The sequence below is a fragment of the Gobio gobio genome (assembly GCF_949357685.1).
Source record: "Gobio gobio genome assembly, chromosome: 13".
Taxonomy (NCBI): Eukaryota; Metazoa; Chordata; class Actinopteri; order Cypriniformes; family Gobionidae; genus Gobio; species Gobio gobio.
Window position 1 is genome coordinate 30,214,774 of NC_137106.1, and position 14,581 is coordinate 30,229,354.

General features: G+C 37.1%; 1 protein-coding gene across 1 annotated transcript in view; it reads right to left on the reverse strand.

Moving 5' to 3' along the window:
* The window catches only part of LOC307136011 (protein phosphatase 1 regulatory subunit 37), a gene marked incomplete at its 5' end in the record, with an annotated part of 56,940 nt that overhangs the window by 21,088 nt on the left and 21,271 nt on the right, over positions 1-14,581 (reverse strand). Inside the window, 5 exons of the mRNA XM_079832757.1 lie at positions 4,212-4,378; positions 4,473-4,614; positions 7,203-7,315; positions 7,440-7,595; positions 11,359-11,506. Coding sequence (XP_079688883.1) covers positions 4,212-4,378; positions 4,473-4,614; positions 7,203-7,315; positions 7,440-7,595; positions 11,359-11,506 — 726 coding nt within the window. The remainder of the gene's footprint in view (positions 1-4,211; positions 4,379-4,472; positions 4,615-7,202; positions 7,316-7,439; positions 7,596-11,358; positions 11,507-14,581) is intronic.

A 14,581-nucleotide genomic window follows, 5' to 3' on the forward strand; every position in this document is an offset into this window, starting at 1 on the left:
GCTTTGATAAACATATGACACTTGACTGCTTTGCTATATACGGCTGTTATTTTCATGCCCTACAACCATGTGAAGTTGATGGGAGAAGATTCTGTGAAACTATCACTAAAATATGGAACATGTTACTCACAAACTCCAATTCTCTAATTAAAGTTCAGGCCACAAAGCTATTTTTTTCAGTCACTGAATGTGGAAGAAGGCAATGGAGAGGTAAAAGCAGAAACAAATATGAAGCTGTGGAGCAGATGTGGCACTTGCAACGCATAGGATCTTTGAGTTTTATTCAAAATGATGGCATAAAAAGCCCATAACTACAAATTATATTGAATTTAGACATAGGAGCAATGATGAGACAAGCACTTGTTTGTTGTCCCATGCCTCTTAGAGTCACAAATCCTATATTTAGCTACGTTTTTTGTACATCAAACGTCTGTAAATGGAATCAACAATTAAAATCATAGAACATCCCAATTTTGACATGAACTTTTGATATGATATTCAATTAACTGCAGTAACTATTTTAATTATGAATGTTTTTAATTATTAACCTTAATTGCCCCTATTAAAAGGAACTATCATTACAGTTATAGTATAATCAGGTCATTTCTGCAGCATATCATTATTGAAAGAATAAATATTTTTCTTTCATTTATAGAAATAACAAAAAAAAATGTGTCCCAAATGAGCATTTTTGATACATTTTATTTTTAATTATGAAATTATTTAAAAGGTACACTATGTAACAAAATTACATGCATTTTGCAGAAGAACATTGTTTTGGTTGTGCTTTGGCTCTGCGTGACTGTGAGGATGAATACGGTTCTTTCTCATAACAAAAAAAGAGAGATATCCTACTTCTCATAAAACATTCACAACTAAGAGATATAACCAGTTTAGATTGAAAGGATCTCAAGTAGACTAGCTGAAGACGTTACTGAAGCTATACCCATTAATAGACGCGGTACTTCCTTGAAAAAATATATCTGCACAGCGCTACAACAACCAGAATGAAATGACCCTTCACAATCGATAATGCTTTACAATGAACTCTGTTAGAGAGCTACATATTGCAATTGATCAGTTACTCACCTGTTGAGTAATAAAAATGCCATATCAGCATCGCTTTCACGACATTACAAATCCCTCAGTTCTTGCCATTTCTGAAACACCAGGCCAATGTTGATTCCTGTTTTATTACGAGCTCTGCCGCATTTTCTTTTTGCCACCATAACTGAGGTTTTTTTTAAACGGTTGATTCTCCGGAGGTTCGTATGGTGACTGGGAGGGACATGTTCAGTTCACTTAGTTTTGTCGTGGCCACGACATATTAATTTATGGGAACGTCATATTAACTCAGTAAGTTGTGGCCACAAGATCATTTTGTTGAGGTAACAACATCATGTCGTGGCCACGCAATGTAAAGTTGTAGCCTCGAGATCCTATGTTGAGGGAACGATATATTTTTCTTCATGTGTAAACAACCTGCACGACCATAGCAACCTGGAATTATCCGAAATGAATAGGCCTATAATAATATAATATATCTTTCCTTCGACATAGGATCTCGAGGCCACAACTTTACATTGCGTGGCCACGACATAATGATGTTGTGACCACGACTTCTTATCATGAGTTTATATGACGTTAATACTTATAAATACATAGACATATCATGTTCAAACAAGTTTATATGTCGCGGCCACAACAAAACTAAGTGAACCAAAACATGTCCCCACCCGGTCCCCGTAGGTTCGAGATTTAGCATGCTCCATGTCAACCTTACTTGCTCATTGTGACAACAGTGCCACTACCACACCACACAGACAAGTGATTAATTTACGCAATTTCCAGCGAAAACCATCCCATTAGGTCTAAAAACACTTTATAATTGGCTTAACATAGTGAATCAGGGTAAGACAAAAACATGTTTTAGAAAAAGGATTGATGATGTATTGACCTATTATTAAAAAAATTATACTTTTTAACTAAGAAAGTTACATAGTGTACCTTTAATGTAAAATAACATAATATTTTTAAGAGTTTCAGGCTTTGGTTGTAGCCATGTAAATATTCACAAAAGTTGAAAAACTGAGCTCACTGCAATACCGCGCGTGTGTGTGTGTGTGTGTGTGTGTGTGTGTGTGTGTGTGTAAAGCTCATCATAAGCAGCTCATCAGAGGTCCCATGAGCAGGACCTGCTCTCTGTCTGCTCACTCACTCAACTCCAGCCATCATAGAGTCAGACACCATGACCGACCACAAACACTAACCAACTCTTAGTTCCACTTGGAGTCTGTCCCACAAGACCACCTGCCCCTCTACAGCCCTACCTGCATCTCTAATGATCCTAATGAGAGACATTACAGCAACCTGAGTGTGCCATGCACAACAACAGTGACTTGAGGCAACCAGCAAATAAAATAATAAGACACCATTGTTGTACATCATTGTCTTAAAGAGACAGTTTACCCTAAAATACATTAAAGTCAGTGGGATCCGATGTTGTTTTGGACCCTATTGACTTTCATTGTATGGACAGAAACTGTTCTTCGAAATATCTTTTTTTGTGTTCCATAAGGTTGAGTAAATTGAAACAGTAGTTTTGAGACAAGAATGTTTTTTCTTAAAATTTCATAGGAGAAATAAAGGACAAACATGGTTGGCATACACATAGTAAGAGTATACAGCTGTGAATAGCACAGCTCAGTTGGAATATTTTGATGAGAAATGTTGTAACTTCTTCTTACAAAGTTCATGAATGTGTAAAGGATGACGAGAAATAACTATAAGCACCTTGCTAAAGAGATGGATGACATGGTCCCAAATTTACGAATTTCCTAAGACTCCCACAATGAACATTTTAGATCAGTAAATAATCAATAATTAACACCAAATAGGCCAATGATCAAATGGATTTGAGCTTCAACAGACACGCCAAATCAGATGTTGTAAACAAAGACCCAAGGACCTACATTCCCTCCCTATACCACCTTCCTCTCGTTTAAATATGCGCATGTAAAATCGTGCCACACACACACACACTTCTCTTTTGAAGAATGAAATTTTCGCTTTTCTCAGTCCCAGGGAATTTTACGAAACTGAATCAGAACACTTGATCTGACCACCCACTGATTTCTGATGGAAAGATTTGCTTTTTAATACAATCGTCAGTCGTTCTGCCACGTTGTGCCTGGCCCAGACAAATCCCAGCAGTGTGTCTTCTTGTACTGCCACAGTGAAATGTCTCATTCTCCATCGGTTAAATACCACCCTGCTGTAATCTATCATGGTGGAAATGTTAATAACATTGTCCTCTGTTTCAGCTGAGCTTAAATATGACACATTTACACACATTTAAGACAGATGGCATGTTTTCAGGCCATTTATCGATGAAAATATATTTTGAGGTGTAACTGATTGACAAGGTAAAAACATCAGAATCAAAACTAATGACTGATATAAAAAACTAAACAAGCTCTGTTTAAGCTTTAGAATCTGTTTTAAGGAGAGCATTCTGTCCTTTCACGATTTTAATTAACGCTTTAATATGCAAATAAGACAGAGGAGATAAAATCATGACAAACAGATGGCAAGTGAACTTTTTCTGTTCTGGCATGTTCTTAAGTTGCAGTATAATTTTTTTTCAGGGCTTTTGCAACGATGTGTGAAGCAGCAGCTCTAAGAGATCAGCAACAACTTGTATCTTTGCCTAACTTGAACAATAAATTCTCTGTCTTTTGAGTTTAACTCTATTGATACAGAAACACGCAAATTACAGAAATTTGAAAATTTAGTTTGCTTAAACATCTTTACAATATTAATTAAATGTAAAATCCACAATTTACATTGTTAGACCTGGGCTGACAGGGCTGTAGCGTACAGAAAATTAAATGTTACTATTGTTTTTGGATCATCAATAGACTTTTTGAAATTAATTGGCAATATAACTCTTTTACAGCCCTAAACAACAATGTTCCCATACTTTGACCAGTAAACAAATGAATGATTTTATCATTGTATAGGATCTGATTGATGTCAGATACAAATCTTTCGAATTCATTTAAACATCTATAGTTAGTGTTATTAGTATTAGTTATTAATTAGATGTCTCCAATAAAACCCTCAGAAATATACTCACTATAAATCCAATAAACATCTGTATGTAAAATGACTTTTCTACACACTGAGATAATCAGATTTAGATATCTTACCTTTTCCTCTTTTAGGTGTTGGTCCAGATCCAGTCTGATGAGTGAATGGTTGATCTTTAGGGCCAGTGAGAGAGCCATGAGACCCCCAGCAAGCACATGGTTCTGCCGTACGTCCAAACGCTGGATTTGTGGACTCTCTGCAAGGATCTCTGCCAAAGTCACAGCACCTGGCACGATGGGTAGAAAATACAGGCTTAGTTATAAGGTGAAACAGAAATAAATTGCGCCAAAGAGATAGAAAAGCAATATTATGAACCCTACCCTCGCATGTTATTCCTGTGGCAGCTAGGCCAAGTTGCAATAAAGAGCGATTGATCATGAGGGACTCCTTTAACGTGTGAATGCCTCTGTTCTCAAGGTTGTTTTTGCCAAGGTTTATCGTTTCGAGGCTTTTTAAGCGGGGCTGGGAAAAAAAACACACAAAAAAATAGGATGTTTAAGAAAACATGCACTGATGAGCTTGTTTTTAAATCACTTTCTATCATTCAAAAGTGTGATTTTTCTGTGTATTTAAATCCAATTATGGATGGTGAATTTGTGTCACTTTGAGAGCTTTAAGTGTCACACACCGTGCCGTGGCAATAGATTGACTCTCAAGAGCATATTAGCCGCGTCATTTATGAAGCACGATTAGCAGCCATATAAAGCAGGAGATAGCGGAGCACATGAGGGAAAAGCCATGTTGCATAACAGAACATACACCATGCCAGCTCGCTACACTCATTATTCTCACTTAGTCCCCTGCTTTAAATGAAAAACCACAGACAGCTAAAAAAAAAACAAGCTCAGAGATCAACTGACAGTTCATATGCATCACTGTTACAACACTCAAGCATGTAAACACCCACACACCGACATGTACAGTACGGACACAACCAACAAGCCCAATCAAAGACTCAGAGAAAGAAACAAACTAAGGCAAATGTCATTTCAAATGCAAAACACTTGAGAAATCAACAGCATTTTTCTCAGTGTTTTATGTTGTCGGGTATATATTTTTTACAACTTTACATATATATATATATATATATATATATATATATATATATATATATATATATATATATATATATATATATATATATATATATATATATATATATATATATATATATATATATATATATATATATATATTTATATATATATATATATATATATATATATATATATAAAATGCACTATTATTAAAATCAAAGTAACTTTAATCAAGCAATTATAAAATAATAATAATTTTTATTATACAAAAACAATTTTAGACAGGCTGAAAAAATAACAGGATGTTTTAAAAAAGCAAACCAATTAGCTCAAAGTCCAATTAACTTTCCAAATATCGCAAAGTATTGTTAACATGATAAACGTTTCAAGTTAACTGAAGTAGCGTCATTCTAACAGCCTATGGTTGACAACTTCAGTCATCCGATTTCCAATTGGTCAGGCAAGGATCCGCTGTAAAATGTGGATAACATTGTGATTTAATTATGTTCCGCTGACATCAGAGAGTTCTGTGTCTGCCCAAATAACCCATTTATTCGCTCTCTCTCTCTTCTTCTGCCTTTAAAGAAACCCCAGGGGAAAAAAAAAGAAAGGTTAATAACAACCCTTCCTGTGTCATATTCGACACGACCAGCCATTGGACTAATTATATTCATTATGGCCGCATGGATGTCTACTTATCCTTCTTAATGACAGACCACATGAAAAAGCCCTCTAAACACATATCTATTATTTAATCAAACTGTTCCCATTTGGTACAGGCAAAATGGAATGAGCAGCCTTTATTTTTGGCCTGAATGAATTCTCTGTGAACACGCCAAAGGCCGAGAGAAGAGAAAGCAGGCCTTTAATTTGTAGCTTTTGATTTGAATCGCCATTCAGATGACAGAAAGGTACAGTTTATTCTGACAATCTGAGCTGCTGAAGAGGAATAGATATTATTAAGGATTAGAGATGAGCTTTCCAGTGAGGATGAGACAAGCCATTTCCTTTTGTTCTCTTCTCTTTTCTCTCTGTGTGTCAAACTCTGCCGTAGAACACAAAAAAGAGATATATCCAGTAGCTGTCGTGTTGATGGTTTGGGTACTTCCTCTCCAAAGCCAAGCAGGGGCCACATGCAGTGTCAGTTTTCGTCTTTAATCAAAGCCACACTCAGATAAAATAGGAATGAATAAATAGCTGAAAAACCGAGCGAAAATCATTGTGTTTACTTTTATGTGGAACCCACAGTTTATTCTGTATAGACCCACTCAAAAATGAAACTTCCCTGGAACACGAAAGGTGAATTTTTGGGTGAACATCCCACTCTTTTCCATGTAATGAAAGTGAATGAGGAATAGGGCTATTTCCAAAGCCATTTGATATCCTTTTGTAAGGAACAGATTGAAATTGAATCATTATACAGTGAAAATCTTGAATTAATCGTTCTTTTAAATCAGGTCTTTTCAATGATTCGGCTGATCCAGTTCCCAAACCCAGTGTGAATTAATCAAACTGATTTGGTTCACTGGCTCAGTGATTCACTTGCAAAACAAAAATATCAGTAAATAAAAAGTCTCAAATAGCTATTGTGTGGCTTCAAGTGCACGTGTGGCAACTATTTTGATGCTATTATGGTGCTTTTTCATCTGTTTTTTTTTTTTTATCTTGACACCTCTAGTCCCCATTCATTATAATATATTAGAAAAGATTGCATTTTGAATTTCTTCTGAATTTCTCCTTTTCTGTTCCATACAGGTTTGGAATGACATGGGAGCATGTAAATAATGACAGAACTTTCATTTTTGGGGAACCTTTTTTCTTTAAATAACAGTGGGAAAAGCAGTTGTGAAAACGTTCCAGCAAATTACTGAAGCACAATCTTCCAGATGTGTTACTTTTCTTTCTTTTTTTCTCCTTCCCCTGCTTTTTAATCACACTTCATAAGTCTAGAAGTGCTGTTGTAATTATTACAATTGCTCATATCTCTATTATCTTTCCCCGAGAGAATCTCACCAGAACATTCTGTAGATGGCTCATGCCAAGATGAGTGATGTGATTGTTGCTCAGTATCAGCGTTCTCAAACCAGTCTTCTGAAAGCTCAAAGCATCACAAATCTCCTCCAAACCTGTGGAACAAAGAGAGATGACTACACAAGAGCTGAAACAAATTGTGCAGTTTAACCACTTTTTTTTTGTTTTCAACCGTGCTATTGGAAGTGCACAATACATCCTCAAACAAAATGTGTGTACCTGAGTCAGACGTGGTATTGTTGCTTAGGTCCAAGGTTCTAAGAGTGCTGTTGTATTTAAGAAGGTCTGCAAGTTGCATGGAGTCCTGGTAGCCGTTGAGGTTGTTTTCAGAGAGGTAAAGCTCCTGCAAAGTGACGTTCCTTTTCAGAGCACCGACTAGGGCAAGAATTGAAAGAAATCTTCAATAAAAATGGTGCTTTGTCCTTGTCCGAGAAATGTGTACCAAAGAACTCTGCCACAGTGCAACAACATAAGAAAGAAGAATGCAAGAAGAATGCATTTCTGAGAATGCCCACAGTGGTTCATCCGAATGACAACAAAAGCGTATTGAAAACTTTGAGGTTGTAGAGGACTAACTCCATTATTATTTTTATTTACATCGCTGTGATTATCACGGTCATCATTTTAATCGTCAACATCATTATGTGTCCCTTTTAGGGCCAGAGAAGCTTTCATGCCTTTCATGTCTGTGGCCTCACAGAACTGTCTGTCCAAATCAATGCGGCAGATTTGATCAGACCCTTTCGGTTGCATGCGGAATGCCAACATCGTCATCATACACAGTAGGAACCAAACAGGGGGATCGTTGAATTGATCGGAGGGACTCCACTGTGCGAGTCAGCGAGTCCCGCAATCAGGACCCCACCGATCAATAGCAATGATCAGAAGCTGGGCGTCCCGCTGGGAAGAATGAGGGGGGTGGCCGAGTGGCCCCAAAATATCAAATGGATCCACTTGCTGCTAAAAGAGACAGAGCCACTAAGACATAGGATGTGCCACTCCACTCCTTTGTCTCATTTAAGGTCATTTTACTTGGGTTCTGTTAATGCCGTATGCCCGGCTACAACATCTTTTTCTTTTACCCAGTAATTTTCAGGGGCTGCCATTTCCATTAAGATATTACCGTGATTATACAGCAGTGACAGCAAACTGTTTCTATGCATAGTCTGATGACCAAAAAGAGCAGTATAATACGCTCCCTGCATATAATACTGTATTACACAATGTAAAACCATTTTCAAGTGCATTGACCATTCATCGTGATGAATGAATTTAGCCACTATTTTTCTCTTTTTCTTTCAGTTTTTTTTCAGTCAAGACAAAAAAGGTATATGCACAGTTTAACGTGCTTTATTAAAATATCGTATTTAATAAATAAAAACTCAATGAAGTGTCTCTTTAACTAGACGTAATTACTACTGTAATTGGTAATGATACTTATTCAGGTTTCACAAACCTTAAAATTTGCTTCACTTTGAGAGAGACATCACTAGCCTGGTTTCCATTACAGATTTGCAGATTTAAAAAAAAACGTTGCAAAATAACGGCATTTCCATTAACCGATTTTATGTGGCTAAAACGTAATTTTTTTCCTCTCGCGATAAGTCATTCCAAAAATCATGGCAACAGATGTTGATAGGTTTACATATATATTGCAGCCACCATATTAGCCATTATTTTTAATTGAAGGAGACGTAGGCATGTTATCCAAGCTTTAATGGCAAGGAAAGCCCCTTATACTTGGGAGCGTCCACGTATGAGGTGTTTCTTTATGTTTCTCCCTCATATATGCTTCAAGTCTTGATAAATTGTGGCATTTCTTTGTTGCTTAGAATCCAGTATTCACATTATTCTTTTGTCTTTTATGAGTTTAATAAAGAACTCTGTCATGTCTTCTGTCCAAATATACCGCCCCATCTATGCCGGGTGACCTGTAAATTCCATTGTAGTTTTGCGAATTATTACTTTTTCGAATTGCCTGAAAAACCACCTCATGCGAGCGTAAAAACGTTTTTTTTTGCGATATATGTGAGTTTTTTGACAATTTTACATTGGCCGTATTTTCAATTTCAATTTGCGCAATTTGAAGGTTAATGGAAACACAGCTACTGAAGTATATCCAAAAAATTAGTTAGATAAATGAGTGAGACTGATTCAAATTATTAATTAAAAAGATCCAGTTCATAAGAGTAATTTGTTCATGAATCAGACTACACTGAACTACACAGTATGTTTGTTTCTGTGTGCCATTCAGAGGACAATTCAAGAAAGATGCGTTTTGTTGCATTATTTTGTGGAGTAGTCTTTTTATCTCATCAAATTCAATTCAGATTGTAAACTCTAATTCAGAACTTGAGTAAAATTTGATTTGTTTGCCGTGGCCATGGTGATTGAGCAATGTCGAAGCAATACAGAAAACACAACAGTCTACTGCACAGAATTCAAGTTGTAAGCGAGTACTATACATTACGAAAATAGCTTATTTTAAAGTGCTACTTTTAATGGAAAGTATTCAAGTTTAACCAGAATCCATGGCATTCAGGTGTAGGTAGTATTTTTCTTTTTCTTCAGACTACTTCAGACACACACCACTTGCAATGTAGACAGCTCCATGATCTAGCTCTGTTATTTACCACCACTGGCTTGTCTCACTCACACACAATGACCTATGGGGTAGTTTTCATGGAAGTCAATTTCTGCCTCATCATAAAACTGGATATTATCATTGTAAGATAGTTGAATTTTGACTTACTGTAAGTCACATTGTGAAATACAGTCACAATTATAAGGAAATGATAAAGGTATTCACAACTGATAAAACAAACTGTGAGATTGCAAATACAAGAAAATAAATTCACAATTACCTTTTTTATTTTTTAAGGTGAAAACAGGCTTCCATAGGTTTTACATGTTTTAATATTACATGTCCTAATAACAATGTCCTTCACAGGATTGAAGGGCCGCCACATCTCTGTAAAAGCTGTGGCTATAGTCCTGTGTTCTTTTTAGGAGGCAAGCTCTAAAGTATGGTGCCGTGGAAAAGACTCCATCTCACAGTGAGCTGGCCGAAGTGTCCTGAACGGATCGGTGCAGCAATGTGTGAAGTGACAGGAAGAAGATTACGACATCTAATCCAAGCCCAGTCTAGCTGTTAGGGTCACTGGGCCAAAATCTGCCACTCCTCTCCATGTCCTGCTTCATCTGTTCCTGCTGGCCAGGGCCGCTCATGGAGAACGCTCATTTCAAACACATGCTATCTGTACTTTAGTATTGACATATTGCAGGATTCAAAGTAGAGCAAGTGAAGCAACTCGTAGACTGATATGAGCACTTTCTGCATTTGAAAAAAAAATCCTTTGAGGACATTAGGTGTGATTTTTGAAGATAACGCACCATTTGGGGCGACTGTCATGACAGGACTCAAAACTCTGCCTGTCCTTGAGTAAATGTACTTATGCAGTGGGAAATTTTACACAGCACTTGCTAGACCAAAACCAAGCCAAATGTCACAAAAAGGCCCTCCCTAATATGAGTTTCTATTAGCAAGGATGCAGTTTGCTGCGTTTTTCATGATTTATCTACTTGATCGGACATTAAAGTCACCATGAAATCAAAAATCTTGTTTGTTTGTTGTTTTTTATGGAATATTGCAGTTTTATTATAAATGATTTATCCGTGCATATCATAATTTGTTTTTAATTCACAAGCCCTCGTAATATTTAATCAAAATAACTTCCCCTCCCTCTTGCAACCTCTCAACCTCCCTCTCTTCCCTGATGACGCGTTCACTGGCATGAGGGCGGGACGACCTGTTACTCACATAATATTGCAGCAATAGCAGACCACAACGATCCAATCAATTCCCGATGGACAAAATCAAGTCCCGTCCTACATTTTTTCTTGTTTGAGAAGCCGTTTCACTTGAATATATGTGACAACAGAGAAGAGACTATCACAACTTCCGTTTCATGCCGACATTAACAGAGAGTTAACACATAAAGAGTCAAATAATGTAGTTGACCCCATTTCCAATTGCATTTTACAGCACAGGGTCACATTCTCAGGCCGCCAGCACCCAAACTTTTTTCCATTGTTAGCTCGCATACACTTCAAGTAGATGGTTGTGTGCATGGCATACCAAGTGTGAAGAGAGGTTTGCCGCTCAGACAGGTGTTTTCAAGGTGTAGCACTGTCAGCCTGCTGGTGAGAAGGGCTTTTGACAAGGCCTGTGCGGCGTAGTCCACCATGGGCATGTTGCAAGCATCCAGCCTCCACAGGCATCCACTCTGAAGAGACCAGACAGCAAACCATCAGAGAAGGAGAGACAGAGAGACTAAGAGGCCTGGTTTTGCCCTCGCTGCGGACTGGCCTCTCTGTCTCACCTTCTCTCATCAAAAACCACCCTGTCTACAGAAGCAGAAATGTCAAAACCGGAAAACAATTCTGACGGGAGGTTCCCAAAGATCTGCAGGCCATTCCGGAGTTTCATCCTTTAGTCCACCACTTCAAAAGTGTCCAGATTTTTTTCTTCTTTCCCTTTCTTGGGAGATTTTGATTGATCTCAAATAATACTGCCTGAGAGCGTGCCTTTGGTTTTTACCATTGAAGTCCTCATCACCATAAGGTGATGCTGTCTTTCATCTAGAGCGGTTGCTAAATGAACACATATTGTCAGGAGTTTTATGAGGACTATAATGATGTCCATTAAAATCAAAGTGTGAATGAGGCTTTATTCAGAAGTGCGGACATTTTCATCTTTGATGCATGGTAATTCATTGCTTCCAATTCAATCTGAATACCACTATGAGGTATTGGTTCACACTTGATGACACATTTAAAACATGAGGTGTGTTACCGAACTTTAAAATGAAGGCAACGTTTACATTGCATTTTTTTTATTTTTTTTTTATTTTACTTTTAAAATTAAAAATGTCATTTTAAAACGTCGAGTTGCCATAATTTAGAATCTGCCATAATTTTAATATAGAAAAGTGATATATGTACTTACATGATTTAAATTGTTCCGTTTATTTTATGAACAAATCAGTTTTTGAAAGACTTCTAAGTGTAAGAATAGTTGACTTGCATTGAATTATTGAATTAAAGAATTGTTTTTTTACATAGCAGCGTACTTATAATGTTAAAACAATTTAGCATATAACATATTATAACTGTCTGAATTACATATTCCAAGACCGATTGTGCAATAGGATTATATGTGCAGTGTGTAAATATTTAATGGTGCGTTCAAGTCATGTCGAAAAGATTGTAGGCTATTTACGAGCTAAATGCACATGAATGCCACCGCAAAGTCGTAAATATGAGTAGCTCGGATTTTCTTTAAGCCCTGATGTTTACAGTGAGAAACGTGGTGGAATACCACAATATTTATGGGTATTTAGCAGTGACGTTGTCAGGCTTTCTTATTTACAACAAAATAAACCATTGTAATATATATGTAACTATAAATATTACAGTGGCTTGGCTTCATAAATTAATTAAAAACACTGAAAAGCAAAACACGCCTGATGCACATTCTTTGCTCTTCATTTTCTGGAAGTAGAGTTTATCTTTCTGTATTTTGTGAAGTTAATTAAAGAGAAAGTTCACCCAAAAATGAAAATTACCCCATAATTTACTCACCCTCAAGTCATCCTAGGTTAATATTAGTGATGCACCGATCATGGTTTTATATGGCCGATTCCGATACCGATTTTTTTTTCAAGAAAACAGGCCGATTCCGATTTCCGTTTTTTTTCTTCTTTTTTTTTTACACAATAAAAGAATGAAAGTATACATGAACAAGATGTTTATTTGGCATTTAACAGGCTAAATTGGCTTTTGGCTAATGAAAACAAGTCCGCAATCTGAAATTAACAGGAAATTGAATTGGAAATTAAAAGGCTGAAAGGTGAAATTAAAGGCAACAACTGCATATTCTGCAATCCAAACAAAGATGTTACTTAAATCAGCATTTGTTTTTAAATTCAGTGTAAAGAAAAAAAGTATTTACCAGTGAAATTAAATAAAACCAAAGTATATAATTGTTCCAAAATGTTAAATCAAAAAATGTTTAGTGCAACGAAAAAAACTAAGATGCTACAGCAGGTGCTTTTTAAATCAAATTAAGTCAATGTAATTTTAAGGTAAAATAAAAATGATCATCCTATAGGCTACAGAACTGATAGTAGGCCTATTTCATTTCAAAAGTGCATGCATGTTCTTCTTTAGGCTACAAAAAGAAGTATTTCGGCTTTGTCACAAGTTAATCTGTTTCGTTCTCATCCGATCCAAAACGTGAGAAGCTGAGCTGAACAAACGCTCACCATCTTCGCTTGTGCAGGGCGCAGAGAGGTGAGCTCGCGCAACTTCAGCTCGCGCAGGAAAGCGGCTCTTCATTCCCTTCAGCGTATCTCGTCTCTTCCCTCAGTTCTCCAGTTTCCGTTTGTAACACACAAGTGACATGTTCGCGAATTATTGCAATATAGGCGTATGTGCACGCGGGCGCACTTTTGGAAAAATCGGGAGAAAAATACAAAGAAAACCGGTTCCGATTTTTGGCCGGTCAACCGGTGCATCCCTAGTTAATATGACATTCTTCTTTCAGACGAATACAATCAGAGTTATATTAAAACATGTCCTGGCTCTTCCAAGCTTTATAATGGCAGTGAATGGCTGTTTCTCTTTTGAAGCCCAAAAAAAGTGAATCCATCCATCATAAAAGTAATCCACATGGCTCTGGGGGGGTTAGTACAGGCATTCTGAAGTGATGCGTTTGTGAAAGAAAAATATCCATATTTAAAAATTTACTAACTGTAATCCTTTAACTTCCGCTAACTGTCGTATGTGCGTTCACACCTTCTTGTAAAAAATCATACTAACAATATAAGTATACCTCAGAAAACATTATAAAATAATAAAGCGAATGAAAGCACGGTACAGAAAGTTCTGAAATGCTGGTATCATCACATTTTCAAAATTTCATTACCGACTTGGTACTGAAGTACCGATACGTGTGACATCCCTAGTTCGGACCAAATGAACCAAACTACAAGTGTAAACACACCAAGGAAGGCTATACCACCACCTTGCTGCGACGAAATGCACTACGAGCTTCCCTGGAGGACTTGAACCAAGCCTGTAGTGCAGGGGTCTCCACACTCGGTCCTGGAGGGCCACAGTCCTGCAGAGTTTAGCTCCAACCCCAATTAAACACACCTGAACCAGCTAATCAATGTCTAACTAGGGCCTTGTAAGACACTGATTAGCAGGTTCAGGTGTGTTTATTTGAGGTTGGAGCTAAACTCTGCAGGACAGCGGCCCTCCAGGACCGAGTGTGGAGACCCCTGCTGTAGTGCTTC